The sequence below is a fragment of the Mustelus asterias genome, chromosome 27 (genome assembly GCF_964213995.1).
Source record: "Mustelus asterias chromosome 27, sMusAst1.hap1.1, whole genome shotgun sequence".
Classification (NCBI taxonomy): domain Eukaryota; kingdom Metazoa; phylum Chordata; class Chondrichthyes; order Carcharhiniformes; family Triakidae; genus Mustelus; species Mustelus asterias.
In genome coordinates, this window is record NC_135827.1 from 42784529 (window position 1) to 42809810 (window position 25282).

The 25282-nt window shown below is 48.7% G+C and overlaps 1 protein-coding gene across 2 annotated transcripts in view; it reads left to right on the forward strand.

The window, feature by feature from the left end:
• The first annotated feature begins 386 nt into the window (after positions 1–386).
• LOC144479991 (myelin protein zero-like protein 2) overlaps positions 387–25282 on the forward strand; it is a 279492-nt gene continuing 254596 nt past the window's right edge. For both annotated transcript variants that reach the window (XM_078199142.1, XM_078199141.1), the window contains exons 1-3: positions 387–492; positions 5474–5640; positions 23949–24159. In XM_078199142.1, coding sequence (XP_078055268.1) covers positions 447–492; positions 5474–5640; positions 23949–24159 — 424 coding nt within the window. In that variant the 5' untranslated portion in view covers positions 387–446. The remainder of the gene's footprint in view (positions 493–5473; positions 5641–23948; positions 24160–25282) is intronic.

Below are 25282 nucleotides of genomic sequence, written 5' to 3' on the forward strand. Positions count from 1 at the left end.
TGAGATATTTGACTGTGACAGCCCCATGTTTTGACACTGGCTATTGAGATTTTGTGGAATCCGGGTTGATATTCCCTCCATTGTCCGGGACACAACCCAATGCCAGTTATTTCATCGTTACCTCCTGAGAGGCACTCAGCTTTGCCCAGAATTATTCAAGTCTTTTCTCTGATTTAGTATTTTCATCCCTCACTCATTTATTTTCTGCAATATAAAATGTTTCGAAGACCAATCAAAGTGGACTTGGCTAATCTCACATGGAAATTGTTCGAGGGTGTCTTCGGGAAGTGCAGCGAATATTTTTTAACAGTTTTGGGACAGCTCCGCCTCTTGGCTTTGTGCCCTGGGGTTGGTTTTGTGACGAGGTTTCCTCTCATTGACTCCCGGTCTACCTGCTGCCTCCTCACCGAGCCACACTCTACAGGGGGGAGAGAATCAGCTGCTTCATGTGTCCCCCAGCCTGCCTCCTGCTACTGGCACTGACCCAGACAGGTGAGTCCTGGGGGAGGGGGGAGGGGGGCGGGGGGATAGGGGCTGGCGGGGGGGAGAGGGGGGGCTGGCGGGGGGGAGAGAGACTGGCGGGGGGTTGTTTTTAGGGGCTGGAGGCTGGGACTGTGCTCCATGTTGGGATCTGGTTCCACTTTTCCGGAATCTGTTAATTCCAGGGGGTTTCTTCGGACTGAGGCACTGGGACAAGTTCTGCTTCCCTGGCTGTTGCTGCCAGTTATTCTTGAAGCTTTCTTGTGTCGGGGAGCCGCTCAGTTTCCAGCTGGTTCCACTTTGGAAACGAAGGGTAAAGGCGCAGAAACCCCTCAGCGAAACTGCTTCACAACATTCCTGTTCATACATGTTGGAGGCTGGGTGCTTGAGGAAAAACATGTCTGTAACATTCCAGAGTGTGGACTCATTCAGAGCTGCTGACTCAGAGCCAGGGTGGGGATAGAAAGCAGCTCCCACATCACTCAATTCAAATGGGACTGGGGGAAATGCCACACTGCTTATTACTGCATCTGGATTAATGATCCCGGATCAAATCCCGGCAGCTGGAAGGTTTAAATCCAATTAACTAATAAAATCCAGAATAAAAAGCTACTCAGTTATTGTGAGCATGAAATTACTGAATTCGTGTAAAAAAAAACCTCACCTGGTCCATCGACATCCTTTTGAGGAATAATTGTACAACTCCTGGTTTGACCAATAGCAATGTGCCTGATTGACCCTGTCAATGATGGCATTGCCCAGGGTGGGTGGGCACTGCCCGGGGAGGGTGGGCACTGCCCAGGGGTCATGGGGGCTGCCCTGATGGGGGGGGGAGGGGAGGGGGGTGCAGTAGGGGCGGCCCGGGGAGGTTGGGCTTTGCCTGGGGGGGGGGGGGAGGGGCACTGCCTGGTGAAGGTGCTGCAGAGGCGCAGTGGGGAAGGTCGCTCTCTCAAACTCCCCTCAGGCTGAGTGACTCACTGGATGTCTCCAGGTGAATGTTCCTCAGTTTTATTGAAGCACCTGTGAATGTAACGTGATGTAATGTAGAGGGTCTGAATATTATTGCATTGTGTTGGATGGGCCAAATGGCCTCTGTCTGCCCTGTTGGGATTCTATGCTTCTTGTGAGGGCCATTTTGGAATGTTTGTAATACTCTTTCAGATATCCTATGAATAAAATATAATTTTGCAGAATAAATGGTGGATCCTGGCCGGAGTCGAGCAGAATGCATCAGATTCGGAGCTGGAGACAGCTGCGGCACTCTGAGCAGCTGGCAAAGGTTCTGTGATTATTCAGTAATTCCTGCTGGGCGGAGTCTGCATGGGTTTGGATAAAATGGTGCAGTCGGGTTTGGATGATCTGAATGTTGGAATAATTGCCTGTGTTTTGGCCGTTAACTCCCAGTCACATGTGGCTAACGGGATTAGTGAGTAACATACTAACCTGGAACTGGTGATTTCAACACTGCCCCTGCACACTCTGAACTTTAACCTTGTTTGTTTAGTAGTTGCCATTTATCCAGAATGAATGTTAACAGAAAAATTGTTGCCCGTTCAAACTGTCACAGTAACAACCTTCCTGCTCTTGGCGATGAAATGCGAGGTGTTCAGCTCCTTCCCGGATGCTGTTCCTCTACTTCGGGGATTCCCAGGTGTTGGTGGGGATGTTGAACTTTTTCGAGGAGGTTTGGAAGGTGACCTTGAAGCATTTCCTCTGCCCTCCTGGGGCTCGCTAGCTATGTGGAAGCTCCGAGTAGAGCACTTGCTCAGGCAGTCTCGTGTCCGGCATGTGGACAATATGGCCCACCCTGCGGAGCTGATCGAGTGTGGTCAATGCTTCGATGCTGAGATGTCGGCCTGAGTGTGAACATTTGGTGTGCCCATCCTGCCAATGGATTTACAGGATCTTGCAGAGGCATCGCCGGTGATACTTCTCCAAGGTTCTGAGGTGCCTGCTGTACATCATCCATGTCTGAGCCATGCAGCAAAGCGGGTGTCACTACTGCCCTGTCCACCATGAGTTTGGTGCCAGGCCCGAAGTCCTGTTCTTCAAACACTCTTCCCTCTTCCTCTGGTGAGGAGCTTCCCTCTCTCCCACCGTCTTTGTCTTACGGATGTTTGGTGTAAGGCCCAGAGGCCATTTGGCCCATCCAACACAATGCAATAATAAGGGTGGTGATTGATGTTCCCCTGGCAGCTCTGGGAGGAGATCTTCAGCCACAGGAATTAAGGAGGAATCTGCGATGAACCTTCCATGTGGCCGACAGCAGAGAAATTCCTCTGTAGTTACTGTGGTCAACCCTTCCTGAAGATACTCATAATTATGGCGACTCTGAGATCCGGCATGTCCAAGGACAGCAGACAATGGGAACACCACCACCTTCAAATCTCTATCCGAGTCACACATCATCCTGACTTGGAAATATATCTCTGTTCCTTCACTATCGTTGGGTCAAAATCCTGGAAATCCCTCCCTAACAGCACTGTGGGTGTACCTACACCACAGGGACTGCAACAGTTCCAGAGGGCATAAGAAATAGGAGCAGGAGTAGGCCATCTAGCCCCTCAAACCTGCCCCACCATTCAATAAGATCATGGCTAATCTGATAATGGGTTCAGTTCCACTTACCCGCCCGCTCCCCATAACCCTTAATTCCCTTAATGGTTAAAAATCTATCTATCTGTGACTTAAACACATTTAACGAGGTAGCCTCTACTGCTTCATTGGGCAGAGAATTCCAAAGATTCACTACCCTCTGGGAGAAGAAGTTCCTCCTCAACTCTGTTCTAAATTCACTCCCCCGTATTTTGAGGCTATGCCCCCTAGTTCTTGTTTCCATTGTAAGTGGAAATAACCTCGCTGCTTCTACCCTGTCGAGCCCCTTCATTATCTTATATGTCTCTATGAGATCTCCCCTCAACCTTCTAAACTCCAATGAGTACAGGCCCAGTCTACTCAATCTCTCTGGAACAGTTACAACAAAGAGGGTATTCAGCCCATCTCGTCTCTGTCTGCTCTCAGGAGTTTCTGTCTGCTGAGCTGTGTGTGTCGAATAAACTTGCTGAAGGTAAAAGACAAGTTGCTGTGTTTTTCCTCCATCGTACACTAACATTTGATACTAACACCCAGATCCTGCAATGACATCAAACACCCTTCACAATAACATGAATTTATATAACGTAATCAAACTCTGCAAAGCTCCTCAGCCGAAATTGATCAAATTTTGACATTCAGTCACATCAGGAGATATTGGGAACCAGTGACCAAAGGGTTAAGTCAAACAGGTTGGATTTAAGGAGTGTCTTAAATGAGAAGGTAAAAAGACGGAGATTCAGGAAGGAAATTGCAGAACTTGGGGCCGTGGGCAGCCGAAGTTTAGAGGATTGTAAAGATATAACTGTAGCAGGGAACAAGGAGGGTGAAGGAGAACAATAGTTTTAATGGTGATGAGAGTAGAAAGTAATGTGTAAGTGAATTGGGGGAGGGTCATTTCTAGAGGAAGGCAGGATGGAGTGTGGCTGGAGAGTGAAACCACAAAGTAATCAGAGAGGACCTTCACTGTGGTGACCAGTATTTGTGTGATAGTAATAAAAAATAAAAATGTTGCGGAAGTAGAATCTGGGCGTGAAGTGTGTTCAGGGAAAGGATCACTCGCTGTAACTGTTTATTCAGTCATTGGTTGTTGATGTAGTGACTTTGCAGTTTCACTGTGAAAATATTGTTTTATTTATGGGATGTGGGCAACCCAGGAACTTTCTAGACCATTTAAGAGTCAACCACGTTGCTGTGGCTCTGGAGTCACATGTAGGCCAGACCGGGTAAGGACGGCAGATTTCCTTCCCTAAAGGACATTAGTGAACCAGATGGGTTTTTCCAACAATCGACAATGGTTTCACGGTCATTGTTATCGTTGCCACAAAGGGCACGGGGCATCATTGAGAGATCTCCGCAGGCGCTGTGTGGAATGTGAGTTTCCCTACTGAGCGAGTGGGATCTCGCCCAATCAGAGAGGCGTGGCGGGAGTTTAAAAGCCGCACTCAGAGCCTGGGCCGCGGGTTATGGAGGTTCAGAGCACAGGGCTGGATCTGTTGTCAGCCTTTGTTTTAATGAAGCACTGTTGTACTGGACGACTGGCCTTGCTCAGGTCATTACATTGGCGAGAAAGGCGAATGAGATTTTTTTTCTACTCCTGGTAGTTTTAATCATCGAGCAGGAAGCGGCATTTTCCCTCTGATAAGAAAGAATCCAAAAATATCTTTTGGTAAACTCGAACCTTATGATGCAAACAGAAAAGACTGAGTCCAATACATAGAGTATGTGCGCTACTTCTGAGCAAATATTATTGAGACAGAAAGTGATCTCACGGACAGTACGTGGGACCCCGATGTTCAACATATTAAAAACCTGACTTGCCCCCGTTCCCCTAATTTGAATGCTTTCAATGAACTTGTAAACTTGGTTAAAAACCACTGCAATCCAAAGCCCCCTGTCGTACTCCAGAGATAGCGCTTTAATACAACAGGGAGAACCCCGGGAACCCAATGTAATAATACGCCCCAATAATGGGGGTTAATGACGCCCATTGAAAATGGAGGTGGGCACAGGAGCTGCAGCTGAGTTGAAATCCTTCTGGGGATTTGGGAACCACTATGGGAATTTCATTCCAGACTTGGCTACCATACTGGCCCCTTGCACACCTCACTGCAGAAGCTTCAAAGATGGTCACCATCTTTGAGGCCTTCAACAAGGGCCGAAGGGCCTGTTCCTGTGCTGTCCTCTCCTTTGTACCGGAGCACCGGCCTTGGTTATTGGAGTCATCATTAGACTTTTAATTCCCATTTGTTTAATTGAAGTCAAATTTCATCAACAGCCTTGGTTCCCCAGAACATTGCCCTGGGTCTCTGGGTTACTACTCCAGTGAAAATACCACTACCCTTTTCCAGCCCTGCCCATCGATGCGACCATGAGGAATAACCATATGTCTTGTGTGCAGGAATCAGTGATGTTGCTGCTGTTGACATTTACACTGGAGGCAATGTTGAGGCTCGGAATGGCACTGAGCAACGTCTGAGATGCACCTTTAAGTCCAGTTCCCCCGTCAGCAGACGAACCACTGTCGCCTGGCACTTCCGACCCCTTGAAAGTGGGAATGAAGAATCTGTAAGTATCCTGCAAGGAATTCCTGCCCCTCTGATATTTATACAGTCGCAATCAGTCCACACTTAATACTAGTTAAACCAAGGCCACCAATTAATGATCTGTAAACCCACAAGTACTCTACGCTGAACTCCATGGTGCCTCACTGAGCCCTGCATTACTGACCCGCTCTCTGCACTGACTGTTAGAATTTCCCTGGCCTGGGTTTTCCTGTAACGCTGAAGTTTCATTCTTCAGTTGAAATTTCCTAGTTGAGAAAAGATTAAACTCCCCGTCATGGAGAATTTAACATCTGCATCCCAGTAACCCTTCACAAAATATTTCATTGCTTGTAAAGCACTTGGAGACACCCTGGGGTGGTGAAAGGTGCTATGCAAATGCAGGTTTTTATGTGCAGTCCTAAGCCTCCAGGGTTTCTGGCCTGTGAGTCTCAACCACTCCCTGACCTCAATCGGCCAAACATCAGTGAAGTCTTTCCTCGATGGAGCAGGCGGGCCCAGAACTAAGCGGGCCCAGCAGATCATGCCCTTGGTTCCTGGTTGGAATGTGTGGAGATTTGGCGGTTGGGGGTGTGTGGGATGGGGGGAGGCGAGGGGCGGGAGGGGTGCTGAGGAGAAGGGTGAGGGGGGTACTGAGGCGAGGGGCGAGGGGGGGCTGAGGTGAGGGGTGAGAGGGGTGCTGAGGCGAGGGGTGGGAGGGGGGTGATGAGGGTGGGGGAGGTGCTGAGGCGAGGGTGGGGGAGGTGCTGAGGCGAGGGTGGGGGAGGTGCTGAGGCGAGGGGGGGGTTGCTGAGGCGAGGGGCGGGAGGGGGGTGGTGAGGGTGGGGGAGGTGCTGAGGCGAGGGTGGGGGAGGTGCTGAGGCGAGGGTGGGGGAGGTGCTGAGGCGAGGGTGGGGGGGGTGTGCTGAGGCGAGGGTGGGAGGGTTGCTGAGGCGAGGGTGGGGGGTGTGCTGAGGCGAGGGTGGGAGGGGGGCTGAGGCGAGGGTGGGGGGGTGCTGAGGCGAGGGGCGGGAGGGGGGTGCTGAGGGTGGGGGAGGTGCTGAGGCGAGGGTGGGGGAAGTGCTGAGGCGAGGGTGGGGGGTGTGCTGAGGCGAGGGTGGGGGGGTGCTGAGGCGAGGGTGGGGGGGGTGCTGAGGCGAGGGTGGGGGGGTGCTGAGGCGAGGGTGGGGGGGTGCTGAGGCGAGGGGCGGGAGGGGGGTGGTGAGGGTGGGGGAGGTGCTGAGGCGAGGGTGGGGGGTGTGTTGAGGCGAGGGTGGGGGGTGTGTTGAGGCGAGGGTGGGGGGGTGCTGAGGCGAGGGTGGGGGGGTGCTGAGGCGAGGGTGGGAGGGGTGCTGAGGCGAGGGTGGGAGGGGTGCTGAGGCGAGGGTGGGAGTTCAAGATCCTGATACTGCCCAGTAATAATGATGTCAGGATTCAGCTCAGAATAAGGCCCAAACCATGGCTCGATAACGGGATGAGATGCAGTGATTCGCCCTCCTCCACAGAGAGTGGAATCCGTGAGACTATCCTGTGTCTGGAGAATGTGGCACCAGAAACATGCAGAAATTTACTCGAAAGCTTCCAGGGATGAGGAAGTTCAATTGATGTGGACAGACTGAAGAAGCTGGGATTGTAATACTCAGAGCAGAGAAGGTTCAAAGAATCATAGAATCCCTACGATACAGAAAGAGGCCATTCGGCCATTGAGCCTGCACCGGCTACAATCCCACCCAGGCCCTATTCCCGTAACTCCACATATTTACCCTAGCTAATCCCCCTGACACTAGGGTCAATTGAGCACGGCCAATCCACCTAACCTGCACACCTTTGGACTGTGGGAGGAAACTGGAGCACCCGGAGGAAACCTATGCAGACATGGGGAGAACATGCAAACTCCACATAGACAGTGACCCAAGGCTGGGGTCCGAACCCAGGTCCCTGGTGCTGTGAGGCAGCAGTGCTAACCGCTGTGAGGCAGCAGTGCTAACCACTGTGTCACCGTGCCACCGGGAATCGAACCCGGGTCCCTGGTGCTGTGAGGCAGCAGTGCTAACCGCTGTGAGGCAGCAGTGCTAACCACTGTGTCACCGTGCCACCGGGAATCGAACCCGGGTCCCTGGTGCTGTGAGGCAGCAGTGCTAACCACTGTGTCACCGTGCCACCCAAATATGAATGTTTAATAAAGGAATTCAAAATCTTGGGGGGTTTTGATGAGCAAATAAAGAGGAAATGTTTCCACTGACAGGAGATTTGGTAACCTGAGGGCCCCTGATTTAAGGTTAGTGACAAAAAAAGCAAATCTGTGGAGATGAGCAGCTCTTTGAAGGCAGCGCATTTTTAAAGTTCTTTCACGGGCCATGGGCGTCGCTGGCTGGCCGGCATTTATTGCCCTTCCCTAGTTGCCTTGAGAAGATGCTGATGAACTGCCTTCTTGAGCCGCTGCCATCCATGTGGTGTAGGTACACCCACAGTGCTGTTAGAGAGGTAATGCCAGCATTTTGACCCAGTGACAGTAAAGGAACGGCGATATATTTCCAAGTCAGAGTGGTGAGTGGCTTGAGGGAGAACATACTTTTGTTGCCCTTGTTCTTCGAGATGATAGAGGTCATGGATTTGGAAGATACTTTTAAAGGAGCCTTGGTGAGTTCCTGCAGTGCATCTTGTAAATGGTACACACAGCTGCCAACTGTGCGCCTGTGGTGGAGGCATTGAATGTTTAAGTCAGTGGATGGGGTTCCAATCAAGTTGGCTACTTTGTCCTGGATGGTGTCAAGCTTCTTGAGTGTTGTTGGAGCTGCATCATACTCCTGACTTGTGCCTTGTAGATGGTAGACAGGCTTTGGGGAGTCAGGAGGTGAGTTACTTGCCACAGGATACCTAGCTTTTGATCTGCTCTGGTAGCCACAGTATTTATATGGCTAGTCTAGCTCCGTTTCTGGTCAATGGTAATCCCAGTGAAGGTAATGCCATTGAATTTTACGGGGAGATGGTTAGATGCTCTCTTGTTGGAGATGGTCATTGCCTGGCACTTGTGTGGTGCGAATGTTACTTGCCACTTGTCAGCTCAAAACTGGATATTGTCCAGGTCTTGCTGCATTTGGACATGGACTGCTTCAGTATCTGAGGAACTGCGAATAGTGCCAATGATTGAGAAGAGTCTGATGCAGCAGTAATTGGCCGGGTTGGAGTTTTCCTGCTTTTTATAGAGAGGACATACCTAAGCCATTTTCTACACTGCCTGAAAAGGAAGTGGAAGCAGATTCAATAATAACTTTAAAAGATATTGGTAAAATATTTGAAAACGAAAAGTTTGCAAGGCTATGGGGAAAAAGCAGGGAGATTGGGACTAATTAGATAGATCTTTCAAAGAGCTAGGTCAGACATGATGGACTGAATGGCCTTATTCTGTGCTGTGAAATGGAGAAAAGGAGAACAAAGCATGATAAAGGGTAGGATGGGAAGAAATGTTTCGCTCTCTGGGCTCTGGATTTGGTTCCTCACTGGGTGACACCAATCCCTGAGTGCCAAGGCTGAGACATACACAGAAACATACATAGGAAAGAGCAACAGGAGTAGGCCATTCAGCCCTTCGAGCCTGCTCCGCCATTCATTATGATCATGGCTGATCATTGAATCCAATAAAAGAACAAAAAAACAAAGAACAGTACAGCACAGGAACAGGCCCTTCGGCCCTCCAAACCTGCGCCGATCATGATGCCTGCCTCAACTAAAACCATGATGTGGAGATGCCAGCATTGGACTGGGGTAAGCACAGTAAGAAGTCTCACAACACCAGGTTAAAGTCCAACAAGTTTATCTGGTAGCACGAGCTTTCGGAGTGCTGCTCCTTCATCAGGTGAGTGAAGGGTTGGGTTCACAAACAGGGCATATATAGGCACAGACTCAATTTACAAGATAATGGTTGGAATGCGAGTCTTAACAGGTAATCAGGTCTTTACAGGTGTGGACAATGCAAGTGGAGAGAGGGTTAAGTACAGGTTAAAGAGGTGTAAATTGTCTCAAGCCAGGACAGTTAGTGAGATTTTGCAAGCCCAGGCAAGTCGTGGGGGTTACAGATAGTGTGACATGAACCCAAGATCCCAGTTGAGGCCGTCCTCATGTGTGCAGAACTTGGCTATCAGTTTCTGCTCGGTGATTCTGCGTTGTCGTGTGTCGTGAAGGTCTTGGAGAACGCTTACCTAAAGACCAGAGGCTGAATGCCCTTGACTGCTGAAGTGTTCCCTGACAGGAAGGGATGGAGATGCGTGTGTTCAAGAATCACTGAAACAACTATATGATGACATCAACAAGTTCCATCCCACCATCAGACTCACCATGGACTACTCTCCAGAATCGGTTGTATTCTTGGACACACGCATCTCCATCAAGGATGGTCACCTCAGCACTTCACTGTAAAACAAGCCCACGGATAACCTCACGATGCTTCACTCCTCCAGCTTCCACCCTAAGCACATTAAAGAAGCAATCCCCTACGGACAAGCCCTCCGTATTCACAGGATCTGCTCAGATGAGGATGATTGCAACAGACACCTACAGACGCTGAAAGACACCCTCGCAAGAACAGGATATGGCGCTCGATCAACTCATCAATCAACAGTTCCGACGCGCCACAGCGAAAAACTGCACTGACCTCAGAAGACACAACCCTGCCACAGCAACCTCTGCAAGACGTGCCGGATCATCGACACGGATGCCATCATCTCACGTGAGAACACCATCCACCAGGTACACGGTACATACTCTTGCGACTCGGCCAACGTTGTCAACCTGAGACGCTGCAGGAAAGGATGTCCCGAGGCATGGTACATTTGGGAGACCATGCAGATGTTACGACAATGGATGAATGAACACCGCTCGACAATCACCAGGCAAGAGTGTTCTCTTCCTCTCGGAGAACACTTCAGCAGTCTCTGATCCTCAGGTAAGTGTTCTCCAAGGCGGCCTTCAAGACACACGACAACGCAGAGTCGCTGAGCAGAGACTGATAGCCAAGTTCCGCACACATGAGGACGGCCTCAACCGGGATCTTGGGTTCATGTCACACTATCTGTAACCCCCACGACTTGCCTGGGCTTGCAAAATCTCACTAACTGTCCTGTCTGGAGACAATACACATCTCTTTAACCTGTGCTTAACGCTCTCTCCACTCACATTGTCTGTACCTTAAAGACTTGATTACCTGTAAAGACTCACATTCCAACCATTATCTTGTAATTGAGTTTGTGTCTTTATATGTCCTGTTTGTGAACCCAACTCTTCACTCACCTGATGACGAAGCAGGGCTCCGAAAGCTCGTGCTACCAAATAAACCTGTTGGACTTTAACATGTTGTTGTGAGACTTCTTACTGTAAACTAAAACCGTATGCACTTATGGAGTCCGTATCCTTCCATTCCTATCCTATTCATGTATTCATCTAGGTGCCCCTTAAATGTCACTATCGTACCTGCTCCACCAACTCCCTAGGCAGCACGTTCCAGACTTTTCCCCGCGCAACTTAAACCTATGTCCCCTGGTACTTGACTTTTTTACCCTAGGAAAGAGCATCTGATTATCCACTCTGTCCATGCCCCTCATAATCTTATAAACCTCTATCAGGTCGTCCCTCAACCTCCGTCATTCCAGTGAAAACAAACCGAGTTTATCCAACCTCTCCTCACAGCTAATATCCTCCAGACCAGGCAGCACCCTAGTAAACCTCTTCTTTACCCTCTCCAGAGCATTCAAATCCTTCTTTTAAAAGTTTTTTTTTAGTCACAAGTAAGGCTTACATTAACACTGCAATGAAGTTACTGTGAAATTCCCCTAGGTATTCTGGTAGTGTGGCAACCAGAATTGTACATAATATTCTAAATGAAGCCTAACTAAGGTTCTGTACACTGCAGAATGACCTGCTAATTTTTATACTCAATGCCCCGACCGGTGAAGGCCGTATGTCATCTTGACTACCTTCTCCACCTGCGTTGCCACTTTCAGTGATCGGTGGACATGTACACCCAGATCCCTCTGCCTGTCAATATTCCTAAGGGTTCTACCATTTACTGTATAATTCCTACATGCATTGGACCTTCCAAAATGCATGACCTCACACTTGTCTGGATTAAACTCCATCTGCCATTTCCCTGCCCAAGTCTCCAGCCAGTCTATATCTTGCTGTATCCCCTGACAATCCTCTTCTCTATCCGCAACTCCACCAATTTTTGAGTCGTCTGCGAACTTATTAATCCGACCAGCTACATTTTCCTCCAAATCATTTATATATACTACGAACAACAAAGGTCCCAGAACTGATCCCTGTGGAACACCGCAAGTCACAGCCTTCCATTCAGAAAAGCACCCTCTACTGCTACCCTCTGTCTTCTATGGCCAAGCCAGTTCTGTATCCATCTTGCCAGTTCTCCTCTGATCCCTTGTGACTTCACCTTTCATACTAGTCTACCATGAGGTACCTTGTCAAAGGCTTCACTGAAGTCCATGTGTACAACATGCACTGCCTTTCCCTCATCTATCATCTTTGTCACTTCCTCGAAAAACTCAAGTTAATGAGGCATGGCCTCCCCTTCACAAAACCATGCTGTCTGTCACTAATAAATCCATTTGTTTCCAAATGTGAGTAAATCCTGTCCCTAAGAATCTTTTCCAATAATTTCCCTACCACTGACGTAAGGCTCACTGGCCTATAATTTCCTGGATTATCCCTGCTGCCCTTCTTAAACAATGGAACAACATTGGCTATCCTCCAGTCCTCTGGAACTTCACCTGTAGCCAATGAGGAGACAAAGATTTCTGTCAAGGCCCCAGCAATTTCTGCCCTTGCCTCCCTCCGTATTCTGGGGTAGATCCCATCAGGCCCTGGGGACTTATCTACTTTCATGCTTTTTAAGACGCCCAATACTACCTCCTTTTTGATGTCGACATGACCCAGAATATCCACGCACCCTTCCCCAGGCTCCTCATCCATCAAGTCCCTCTCTTTGGTGAACACTGAGGCAAAGTATTCATTTAGTATCTCGCCCTTTCCACTGGTTCCATGCATAAATTCCCTCAACTATCCTTGAGTGAACCAACCCTTTCCCTAAGTATCCTCTTGCTCTTTACATACGTATAAAATGCCTGAGGATTTTCCTTAAACCTATTTGCCCAGGACTTTTCATGACCCCTTTTAGCCCTCCTAACTCCTTTCTTGAGTTCCTTCCTACATTCTTTATATTCTTCAAAGGCTTCATCTGTCCTAAGCCTTTTAGACCTTACAAATGCTTCTTTCTTTTTGACAAGGCTCATAATATCCCTCGTTATCCAGGGTTCCCGATACTTGCCACGTTTATCCTCCATCCTCACAGGTACATGTCGGTCCTGAATTCCAATCAACTGACATTGGAAAGACTTCCACATGTCGGATGTTGATTTACCCTCAAACAGCCTCCCCCAATCTACACTCTCCAGATCCTGCCTAAAGTTGTTGTAGTTAGTCTTCTCCCAATTTAACACTTTGCCTGAAGACCACTCTTGTCCTTATCCACAAGCACCTTAAAACTTACAGAATTATGATCACTGTTCCCGAAATGCTCTCCTACTGAAACTCCAATCACCTGGCTGGTCTCATTCCCCAATACCAGGTCTAATATGGCTCCTTCCCAAGTTGGGCTATTTACATACTGTTTCAAGAAACCCTCCTGGATGCTCCTTACAAATTCTGTCCCATCCAAGCCCCTGGCAATAAGTGAGTCCCAGTCAATATAGGGAAAGTTAAAGTCACCCACCACAACAACCATTTTTGCATCTTTCCAATATCTGTCTGCATGTCTGCTCCTCTATCTCCCGCTGGTGTTGGGAGGCCTGTAATAAACCCCCAACATTGTGACTGCACCCTTCCTGTTCCTGAGCTCTACCCATATTGCCTCGCTCCCTGAACCCTCCGAGGTGTCCTCCCTCAGTACAGCTGTGATAGTCTCCTTAACATAGTCTCCTTAACCAGTAATGCAACTCCCCCAGTCCTTTTACATCCCCGTCTATCCTGCCTGAAACATCTGTATCCTGGAATGTTAAGCTGCCAATCCTGTCCTTCCCTTAACCAAGTCTCTGTAATGGCAACAACATCATAGTTCCAAGTACTAATCCAAGCTCTAAGTTCATCTGCCTTACCTGTTACACTCCTCACATTGAAACAAATACACTTCAGACCACCAGTCCCTGCCTGCTCTTCCTCTTAATTTTACTGGCCTTAGTCTGTAGCTCTCCCTCAGTTATTTCTCCTGCTGACCTGCTGCTCTGGTTCCCACCCCCCTGCCGTAATAGTTTAAACCCTCCCAAGTGACTCTAGCAAACCTCCCAGCCAGAATATTAGTGCCCCTCCAGATGCAACCTGTCCCTCTTGTACACGTCCCACCTGCCCCGGAAGAGACCCCAATGGTTCAGATATCTGAAACCTTCCCTCCTACACCAGCTGTTTAGCCACATGTTTAGTTGCAGGATTTTCCTATTCCTAGCCTCTCTGGCACATGGCACAGGGAGTAATCCTAAGATTACAACCCTAGAGGTCCTGCTTTTTAACTTACTACCTAACTCTCTGAACTCCCCTTGCAGGATCCTGTCACTCTTCCTGCCTATGTCATTAGTACCAATGTGTACTACAATCTCTGGCTGTTCGCCCTCCCCTTTCAGAATGTTCCATGCCCATTCAGAGACATCCTTCGCCCTGGCACCAGGGAGGCAACATACCACCCTGGAGTCTCTTTCCCATCCACAGAAACGCCTGTCCGCACCCCTGACTATAGAGTCCCCTAAAACTATTCGCTGTTCTGCGCCTTGTCCCTCCCTGCTTAACAACAGAACCAGCCGTAGTGCCACTGCTCTGGCTGCTGCTGCTGCTATCCCCTGATAGGCCATCCCCTCTCCCAACAGTATCCAAAACAGTAAACCTGTTAGAGAGGGGGACGACCACAGAGGATTCCTGCACTGACTGCCTGCTGTAAAGGTCCTTTTACTCCACACAGACAAGTCTGTGGGTTTCTCTCTCCTGCCGGTGTTCACCCCACAACCCGGAAGTGTCGCGCTGGGACAGCTTCACGAGAGAGAGGGACCACTGTTTGTTCCTGACCAGTAGACCCCTCTGAGTGAGCAGTTTCGAAGTGCTCTGCCCCTTTACGGTTCTGTACCCCGAAATTATGTTCTGGCCTTTTAGTGACTCACCAATATGCACAATGAGAGAGAGAGAGATTAGTCAAAGTTAATTTAAAAATTTATTCAAGAATAACTCCAACCAAACTCAGTCAATTAAAGACAGACACTAGAATACTATGCTATGGAAATAAAACTCTAACGGCACAACGTAAATTCTTAGCATTACACGATTTACACAATTTACACAAAAACGAGAAGAATCCTAGACCCCTCCTCAACCTCTACCTAACTGGGGAATTTCTGAAGGCTGAGTGTGAAAAGTGAATCGTGTGGAGGGCGTAGAAGGTCTGCAGAGAGATTTGGACAGGCTGAGTGAGTGGGCGAGAATCTGGCAGATGGAGTATAACGTTGACAAATGCGAGGTTATTCACTTTGGAGGAAATAATAGCAAATTGGATTATTATCTAAAGGGAAAAAAATTACAACATGCTGCTGTGCAGAGGGACCTGGGGGTCCTTGTGCATGAGACGCAAAAACCCAGTCTGCAGGTGCAACAGGTGATCAAGAAGGCAAATGGGATGGTGGCCTATATCGCAAGGGGGATAGAATATAAAAGCAGAGCTGTCTTGCTGCATCTGTACAGGGCATTGGTGAGGCCGCAGTTGGAATACTGTGTGCAGTATTGGTCCCCTTATTTGCAGAAGGATATATTGGCCTTGGAGGGAGTGCAGAGAAGGTTCACCAGGTTGATACCAGAGATGAGGGGTGTTGATTATGAGGAGAGACTGAGCAGATTGGGTTTGTACTCGTTGGAATTTAGAAGGCTGAGGGGGGAATCTTATAGAGACCTATAAGATAATGAAGGGGCTGGTTAGGTTAGAGGTGGAGAGATTCTTTCCACTTAGAAAGGAAACTAGAACTAGAGGGCACAGCCTCAAAATAAAGGGGGGTCAGTTTAGGACAGAGTTGAGGAGGAACTTCTTCTCTCAGAGGGTGGTGAATCTCTGAAATTCTCTGCCCACTGAAGTGGTGGAGGCTACCTCGTTGAATATGTTTAAATCACGGATAGATGGATTCCTGATCGGTAAGGGAATTAGGGGTTGTAGGGATCAGGTGGGTAAGTGGAACTGATCCACTTCAGATCAGCCATGATCTTATTGAATGGCGGGGCAGGCTCGAGGGGCCAGATGGCCGACTCCTGCTCCTATTTCTTATGTTCTGAGAGAATATATTCACCACTCCTCCGATCGTTTTAAAAGTAAAAATCCTTGCTGCTGGATCTTCCTTGTTCTTTCCTCTGCCACAAAGTAATTGTCTGGTTGGACGCCTGAATTCACTCCTTCCCGACTTCACAACTCTCCTGCCCCGAACCTCACTGAACTCCTTTCCGAGTTAACTGCTGAAAGGTCAATGACCTCTCCTCCTTGTGTGTCCTCTTGGCCAATGAGGTCAATGACCTCTCCTCCTTGTGTGGCCTCTTGGCCAATGAGGTCAATGACCTCTCCTCCTTGTGTGGCCTCTTGGCCAATGAGGTCAATGACCTCTCCTCCTTGTGTGGCCTCTTGGCCAGAGCTCAATATTATTTTAAAAGGCAGTTTCCTTAATCTAATTGGCTGACTCCTCCCATTGGTCAGTTTCAGAACAATGGGACGCAAAGTGCTTCCAGGATGAAACTGATTTGATCCGTTTCAATGAGAAAGAGCCCAAACTGTTTTAGGAGGTGTCTGATGGGCTGCTAAGTGTCCCAAGGTGGTTTCCTGGAACTACTAAATAGTGGAGGCATTATTCTATATAGCTGGGGTAAAACTCGTTACCATTTCCATTGTCTCTCCTGTTGTTGGTCAGGGCTATCGACACCCCTCTGCATAATCTTGTCAGATAGCTTCGCCATGACTCATGGCCCCCTTTTGTTCACTCCTTGGATGGTCTGGTGGTGTTGTATATTCCAATGTCTGGTTTGCAGCCATTTTGCTTGAATGTAACCTTTTAAAATAATACTGTCTTTAAAATGTCTGTTGTTCCACTTGAAACTGGCCATGTTGTATCAGGTTTAATATAATGTCCGTGTATTCTATGGAGTTCATCTAAATGATGGATTTGCTGCATCTTACATTGCCCTTTCTAGCGGTCACCCATCTATCTGCCTGCACCTTGGGTGTAATCACGTCTCGAAAGCTCCTGTCGATGACACTTTCCACCACCTTAATGCTCCTAAGTGCATTCAACTGCTGCTCCAATCGATCCATGTGGTCTGTAAGGAGCTGCAATTGGGTGCACTTCCTGCAGATGTCGTCATCCAAGACGTTGGAAGCTTCATGGATCTCCCACATCTCACAGACAAAGCACTTTACCCCACTGACTGACATTAATTTATTTATAAGTAAAACACTTAAATATTTAGCTTATAATTACCTGTACAGTCCCTGGTGCTAGATTTCCATTATAAATATTAATAGCTAAACACACTAGTCTCCTACAGTATTTAATTAGTTTTTTAAACTGATTATTTATCTCTCTAGATGTGAAATCAAATTAATATCAGTAATACAGAATGGATTTTCAAATTTAGCCCAGACTCCCTTCCAGCCAATCAGGTCGCAGTCTCCTGTGACATCACTTGACCATTTTTTCCAAATTATGAAACAAACAAAGTCTTACCGTTACCCGGAATGTAGGCCGCGAATCACCGGGGTAAAGTATTTATACTCTGACCGTTACCCGGAATGTAGGCCGCGAGTCCCCGGGGTAAAGTATTTATACTCTGACCGTTACCCGGAATGTAGGCCGCGTGTCCCCGGGGTAAAGTATTTATACTCTTACCGTTACCCGGAATGTAGGCCGCGAGTCCCCGGGGTAAAGTATTTATACTCTGACCGTTACCCGGAATGTAGGCCGCGAGTCCCCGGGGTAAAGTATTTATACTCTGACCGTTACCCGGAATGCAGGCCGCGAATCCCCGGGGTAAAGTATTTATACTCTTACCGTTACCTGGAATGTAGGCCGCGAGTCCCCGGGGTAAAGTATTTATACTCTTACCGTTACCCGAATGTAGGCCGCGAGTCCCCGGGGTAAAGTATTTATACTCTGACCGTTACCCGGAATGTAGGCCGCGAGTCCCCGGGGTAAAGTATTTATACTCTTACCATTACCCGAATGTAGGCCGCGAGTCCCCGGGGTAAAGTATTTATACTCTTACCGTTACCCGAATGTAGGCCGCGAGTCCCCGGGGTAAAGTATTTATACTCTTACCGTCACCCGGAATGTAGGCCGCGAGTCCCCGGGGTAAAGTATTTATACTCTGACCGTTACCCGGAATGCAGGCCGCGAATCCCCGGGGTAAAGTATTTATACTCTTACCGTTACCCGGAATGTAGGCCGCGAGTCCCCGGGGTAAAGTATTTATACTCTTACCGTTACCCGAATGTAGGCCGCGAGTCCCCGGGGTAAAGTATTTATACTCTTACCGTTACCTGGAATGTAGGCCGCGAATCCCCGGGGTAAAGTATTTATACTCTTACGGTTACCCGGAATGTAGGCCGCGAGTCCCCGGGGTAAAGTATTTATACTCTTACCGTTAGCCGGAATGTAGGCCGCGAATCCCCGGGGTAAAGTATTTATACTCTGACCGTTACCCGGAATGTAGGCCGCGAATCACCGGGGTAAAGTATTTATACTCTTACCGTTACCCGGAATGTAGGCCGCGAATCCCCGGGGTAAAGTATTTATACTCTTACCGTCACCCGGAATGTAGGCCGCGAATCCCCGGGGTAAAGTATTTATACTCTTACCGTCACCCGGAATGTAGGCCGCGAATCCCCGGGGTAAAGTATTTATACTCTTACTGTCACCTGGAATGTAGGCCGCGAGTCCCCAGGGTAAAGTATTGATACTCTTACCGTTACCCGGAATGTAGGCCGCGAATCCCCGGGGTAAAGTATTGATATTCTTACCGTTACCCGGAATGTAGGCCGCGAGTCCCCGGGGTAAAGTATTGATACTCTTACCGTTACCCGGAATGTAGGCCGCGAATCCCCGGGGTAAAGTATTGATACTCTTACCGTTACCCGGAATGTAGGCCGCGAGTCCCCGGGGTAAAGTATTTATACTCTGACCGTTACCCGGAATGTAGGCTGCAAATCCCCGGGGTAAAGTATTTATACTCTGACCGTTACCCGGAATGTAGGCCGCGAATCCCCGGGGTAAAGTATTTATACTCTTACCGTTACCCGGAATGTAGGCCGCGAATCCCCGGGGTAAAGTATTGATACTCTTACCGTTACCCGGAATGTAGGCCGCGAATCCCCGGGGTAAAGTATTGATACTCTTACCGTTACCCGAATGTAGTCCGCGAATCCCCGGGGTAAAGTATTTATACTCTTACGGTTACCTGGAATGTAGGCCGCGAATCCCCGGGGTAAAGTATTTATACTCTTACCGTTACCCGGCTGTCTCTCTGTCTGTCCTGCCTCAGCTCCTGGGAACTCATCCCTTCAGCTCCAAGAGCTATATCTAATTTCTTCTTGAAATCAGACAACGTTTTGGCCTCAACTACTTTCCATGGCAGCGAATTCCACAAATTCACCACTCTCTGGGTGAAAAAATTTCTCCTCACCTCAGTTCGAAAAGGTTTACCCCTTATCCTCAAACTATGACCCCTAGTTCTGGACTCCCCCACCATTGGGAACATTCTTTCTGGATCTACCCTGTCTAACCCTGTTAGAATTTTGAGTTTCTAAGAGATCCCCTCTCTTTCTTCTAAACTCCAATGAATATAATCCTAACCGACTTAATCTCTCCTCTTATGACAGGCCTGCTATCCCAGGGATCATTCTGGTAAACCTTTGCTGCACTCTTTAGAATCATAGAATCCTACAGTGCAGAAGGAGGCCATTTGGCCCATTGAGTCTGCACCGACCACAATCCTACCCAGGCCCTATCCCCATAACCCCATGCATTTACCCTGCTAGTCCCCCTGCCACTAATGGACAATTTAGCATGGCCAACCCACCTAACCCGCAAATCTTTAGACTGTGGGAAGAAACCCACGCAGACACAGGGAGAACATGTGAATTCCACACAGACAGTGACCCAAGCCGGGAATCGAACCTGGGTCCCTGGCGCTGTGAGGCAGCAGTGCTAACCACTGTGCCACCAAAACAGCTTGTCTATTTCCTTGTCCATAACAAGCTAAAATTGTACCATGTTGTGATCGCTATCACTAAAATGCTCCCCCACCACCACCTCAACCACCTGCCCGGCTTCATTCCCCAGAATCAGGTCCAGCACAGCTCCCTCCCTTGTTGAACTCTGCACATATTCATTTAAAAAGTTCCCCTGTTCACATTTCAAGAAACCTATTCCATCCAAGCCCTTAACACTCTGTGTATCCCGGTTAATGTTGGGAAAGTTGAAATCACCTAATATAATAACCCTATTGTTATGTTTTTACACACCTCCACAAATTGAGCACATATGTGCTCCTCAATATCCCTCTGACTATCTGGGGATCTATAATAAACACATAACAATGTAGCTGTCCCTCTTTTATTCCTAAGCTCCACCCACAAAGCTTCATTTGATGCCCCCTCCAAGATATCATCTCTCCTTACTGCAGTAACTGCCTCCTTAACTAATAATGCAATGCCTCCTCCTCTTTTACCCCCTCCCCTGTCTCGCCGGAAGATTCTATATCCTGGAATGTTGAGTTGCTAATCGTGTCCTTCCTTCTGTGATGCTCACTATATCACACTTCCACATGTCAACTGTTGCCTTCAACTCATCCGTTTTACCTGCAATTCTCCTGGTGTTAAAGTAGAGGCCATCCAGCCTGGCCTCACTCCCTTGAAACTTAATACAGCTGCACTCCCTCTGACTGGTTTGTTTTGCTGGATGATCCCGTGTCCTGATTCTAACAGTCTGTGTCCCCTCCTCCTGCCAAATTAGTTTAAATTCCCAACAGCACTAGCAAAACATCCAGCAAGGGTGTTAATCCCGCTCTGGTTCAGATGTAGACCGTCCCATTTGTACAGATCCCACCTTCTCCAGAAACGGTCCCAGGAATCTAAAATCCTCCCTCCTGCACCGACTCTTAAGCCACGCATTTATCTGCATTATCCTCCTATTTCTGTGCTCACTAGCACGTGGCACTGGGAGTAATCCCGAGATTACAACCCAAGAGGTCTTGCATTTTAGTCTACTGCCTCACTCCTTGATGCAAGACGTCATCCCTCTTTCTATCTGTGTCATTGGTACCAACACATACCATGACCTCCCCCTCCCCCTTCAGGATGCCCTGCCGCCATTCAGTGACATCCCAGACCCTCGCACCAGAGAGGCAACACACCATCCTGGAGTCACACTGATGGCCATAGTAGCGCCTATCGGTACCCCGGCTATAGAATCCCCTATTACTATTGCCCTGTCTCTCTTCCCCCTTCCCCTGTACAGACAGGTTGTTTGTGCCAGAAGCTTGGCTCTGTCTGCACTCCCTGGAGGAACCAGCGCCTTCATCAGCCTCCAAAATGAAATACCGATTTGCGATCAAGACCCCAGGGGACTCCTGAACTATCTGCCTACATCTCTTGGACTGTCTGGTGGTCACCCATTCTCTTCCTTCCTCAAGTCCCTTCAGCTGTGGTGTGACCACTTCCCTAAATATGCTATCCACAATGCTCCCAGACTCGCGGATGTTCCACAGTGTCCCCAGCTGCCATTCCAGCTCCGAAACCCGAGCTTCCAAGAGCTTCAGCTAAACACACTTCCTGCACACATGCTGGCCCCAGGCACTGGAAATGTGCCCAGCCTCCCACATGGAGCAAGAAGAGCAAACCACAGCTTCGAGCTCTCCTGCCATGACTAAATTCTTTAAATTAAAAAACTTTTTATGATTTTTTTAAAAAAAGAAATAAAGTAAATAATTCCCTATCCTTGTATAAACAATGAGTTTCAATTTCATAAGATTTGGAAATACCCACCAGGACTTCCTCGCCAATCAGCTGCGTCTGTTTGTCTCACGTCACTTTCTGACCTGACTTGTAATGTCTATGCCCCATCTACTGTTAAAAGTTGGGGTCCGTGCACAGATCCCTGCGGAACCCCACTAGTCACTGCCTGCCAATCAAAAAGACCCATTTATGTCAGCTCTTTGCTTCCTATCTGCTAACCAGCTTTCTATCCATCTCAGGACATTCCCTGCAATCCCATGTGTGAGACCTTGTTGAAAGCTTTCTGAAAGTCTAAATAAACCACATCCACTGGTTCTCCTTGGTCAACTCTACTCGTGACATCCTCAAAAAATTCCAATAGATTCATCAAGCATAATTTTCCTTTTGTAAATCCATGTTGACTTTGTCGGATTATACCATTGACATCCAAATGCCAAGTTATGAAATCCTTGACAATGGACTCTAGAAAATTTCCTATGACAGATGTTAAGCTCTCAGCTCCCTCTGATTCCAACAGAGGGGAGGCAAGGAACAGGTTAGATACAGAGTAAAGCTCCCTCTACAGACTAGTGGCGTTTGCTGCCAAATATACCTGTTGGACTTTAACCTGGTGTTGTTAGACTTCTTCCTGTGTTTACCCCAGTCCAACGCCGGCATCTCCACATCATGACTCGCATCAAACACTCCCAGGACAGGTACAGCATGGGGTTAGATACAGAGTAAAGCTCCCTCTACACTGTCCCATTCAAACACTCCCAGGACAGATACAGCACGGGGTTAGATACAGAGTAATGCTCCCTCTACACTGTCCCCCATCAAACACTCCCAGGACAGCTACAGCACAGGGTTAGATACAGAGTAAAGCTCCCTCTACACTATCCCCATCAAACACTCCCAGGCCAAGTGCAGCACGGGGTTAGATACAGAGTAAAGTTCCCTCTACACTGTCTCCATCAAACACTCCCAGGACAGGTGCAGCACGGGGTTAGATACAGAGTAAAGCTCCCTCTACACTATCTCCATCAAACACTCCCAGGACAGGTACAGCATGGGGTTAGATACAGAGTAAAGGTCCCTCTACACTGTCCCCATCAAATACTCCCAGGACAGGGACAGTACGGGGTTAGATACAGAGTAAAGCTCCCTCTACACTGTCCCCCATCAAACAACATTAGCTTTCGGAGCGCTGCTCCTTCGTCAGATGGAGTGGAAATTTCCACTCCACCTGACGAAGGAGCAGCGCTCCGAAAGCTAATGGTATTTGCTACCAAATAAACCTGTTGGACTTTAACCTGGTGTTATTAAAACTCTTACTGTGTTTACCCCAGTCCAACGCCAGCATATCAACATCATGTCCATCAAACACTCCCAGGACAGGTACAGCACAGGGTTAGATACAGAGTAAAGCTCCCTCTACACTGTCCCCATCAAACACTCCCAGGACAGGAACAGCACGGGGTTAGATACAGAGTAAATTTCCCTCTACACTGTCCCCCATCAAACACTCCCAGGACAGGTACAGCACGGGGTTAGATACAAAGTAAAGCTCCCTCTACACTGTCCCCATCAAACACTCCCAGGACAGGTACAGCACGGGGTTAGATACAGAGTAAAGCTCCCTCTACACTGTCCCCATCAAACACTCCCAGGACAGGTACAGCACGGGGTTAGATACAGAGTAAAGCTCCCTCCTCACTGTCCCCATCAAACACTCCCAGGACAGGTACAGCGTGGGGTTAGATACAGAGTAAAACTCCCTCTACACTGTCCCCATCAAACACTCCCAGGACAGATACAGCACGGGGTTAGATACAGAGTAAAGTTCCCTCTACACTGTCCCCATCAAACACTCCCAGGTCAGGTACAGCACGGGGTTAGATACAGAGTAAAGGTCCCATTACACTGTCCCCATCAAACACTCCCAGGACAGGTACAGCACGGGGTTAGATACAGAGTAAATTTCCCTCTACACAGTCCCCCATCAAACACTCCCAGGACAGGTACAGCACGTGGTTAGATACAGAGTAAAGCTCCCTCTACACTGTCCCCCATCAAACACTCCCAGGACAGGTACAGCACGGGGTTAGATACAGAGTAAAGCTCCCTCTACACTGTCCCCCAGCAAACACTCCCAGGACAGGTACAGCACGGGGTTAGATACAGAGTAAAGCTCCCTCTACACTGTGATAAAGAGGAGGCTGTTTGGATCAGGTAACCAATGAAAACCATCTCCCTTTCTGCCCTTTCAGGTTTTTTATTATCATGAGGAGCCGTTCCCTCCCTCCAATGGCCGGTTTCGAGGTCGGGTAGCATGGTCAGGAGACATTTGGAGAAAGGATGGTTCTATCACTGTCAGTGACCTGCAGTTTACAGATAACGGAACCTTCCTGTGTACAGTAAAGAACCCGCCTGATATCGATGGTGTCTCTGGAGAAATTAAACTCAGCGTTGTCCATAAAGGTGCGTGTTGGGATGACTGGGGTTGGGGCGATGGTTTGGGGCAATGGGGTGACGAGAGTTGGGGTGATGGGGTGACAGGAGTTGGGGTGATGGATTGTGGCAATGGAGTAACGGGGGTTGGGGCGATGGATTGAGACGTTGAATTGGGGCGATGGGGTGATGGTGCTTGGGGTGATGGATTGGGGCGATGGGGTGACAAGGCTTGGGGCAATGGATTGGGGCAATGGATTGGGGCGATGGGGGTGACGGGAGTTGGAGCGATGGGGTGATGGGAGTTGGGGTGATGGATTGAGACGATGGATTGGGGTGACGGAGCTTGGGGCGATGGGGTGATGGGGCTTGGGGCGATGGATTGGGGCGATGGGGTGACGGGGGTTGGGGCGATGGGGTGACGGGGGTTGGGGCGATGGTTTGGGGCGATGGATTAAAGAACAAAGAAAATTACAGTGCAGGAACAGGCCCTTTGGCCCTCCAAGCCTGCACCGACCATGCTGCCCGACTTAACTAAAACCCTCTATCCTTCCAGGGACCATATCCTTCTATTCCCATCCTATTCATGTATTTGTCAAAACGCCCCTTAAAAGTTACTATCGTATCTGCTTCCACTACCTCCCCCGGCAACGGGTTCCAGGCACCCACCACCCTCTGTGTAAAAAATCTGCCTCGTACATCTCCTTTAAACCTTGCCCCTCACACCTTAGACCTGTGTCCCCTAGTAATTGACTCTTCCACTCTGGGAAAAAGCTTCTGACTATCCACTCTGTCCATGCCTCTCAATCTTGTCGACTTCTATCAGGTCTCCCCTCAACCTCCGTCGCTCCAGTGAAAACAAACCAAGTTTATCCAACCTCTCCTCATAGCTAATGCCCTCCATACCAGGCAACATCCTGGTAAATCTTTTCTGTACCCTCTCCAAAGCCTCCACATCCTTCTGGTAGTGTGGCGACCAGAATTGAACACTATATTCCAAGTGCGGTCTAACTAAGGTTCTATAAAGCTGCAACATGACTTGCCAATTTTTAAACTCAATACCCCGGTCGATGAAGGCAAGCATGCCGTATGCCTTCTTGACTACCTTCTCCACCTGCATTGCCACTTTCAGTGACCTGTGTACCTGTACACC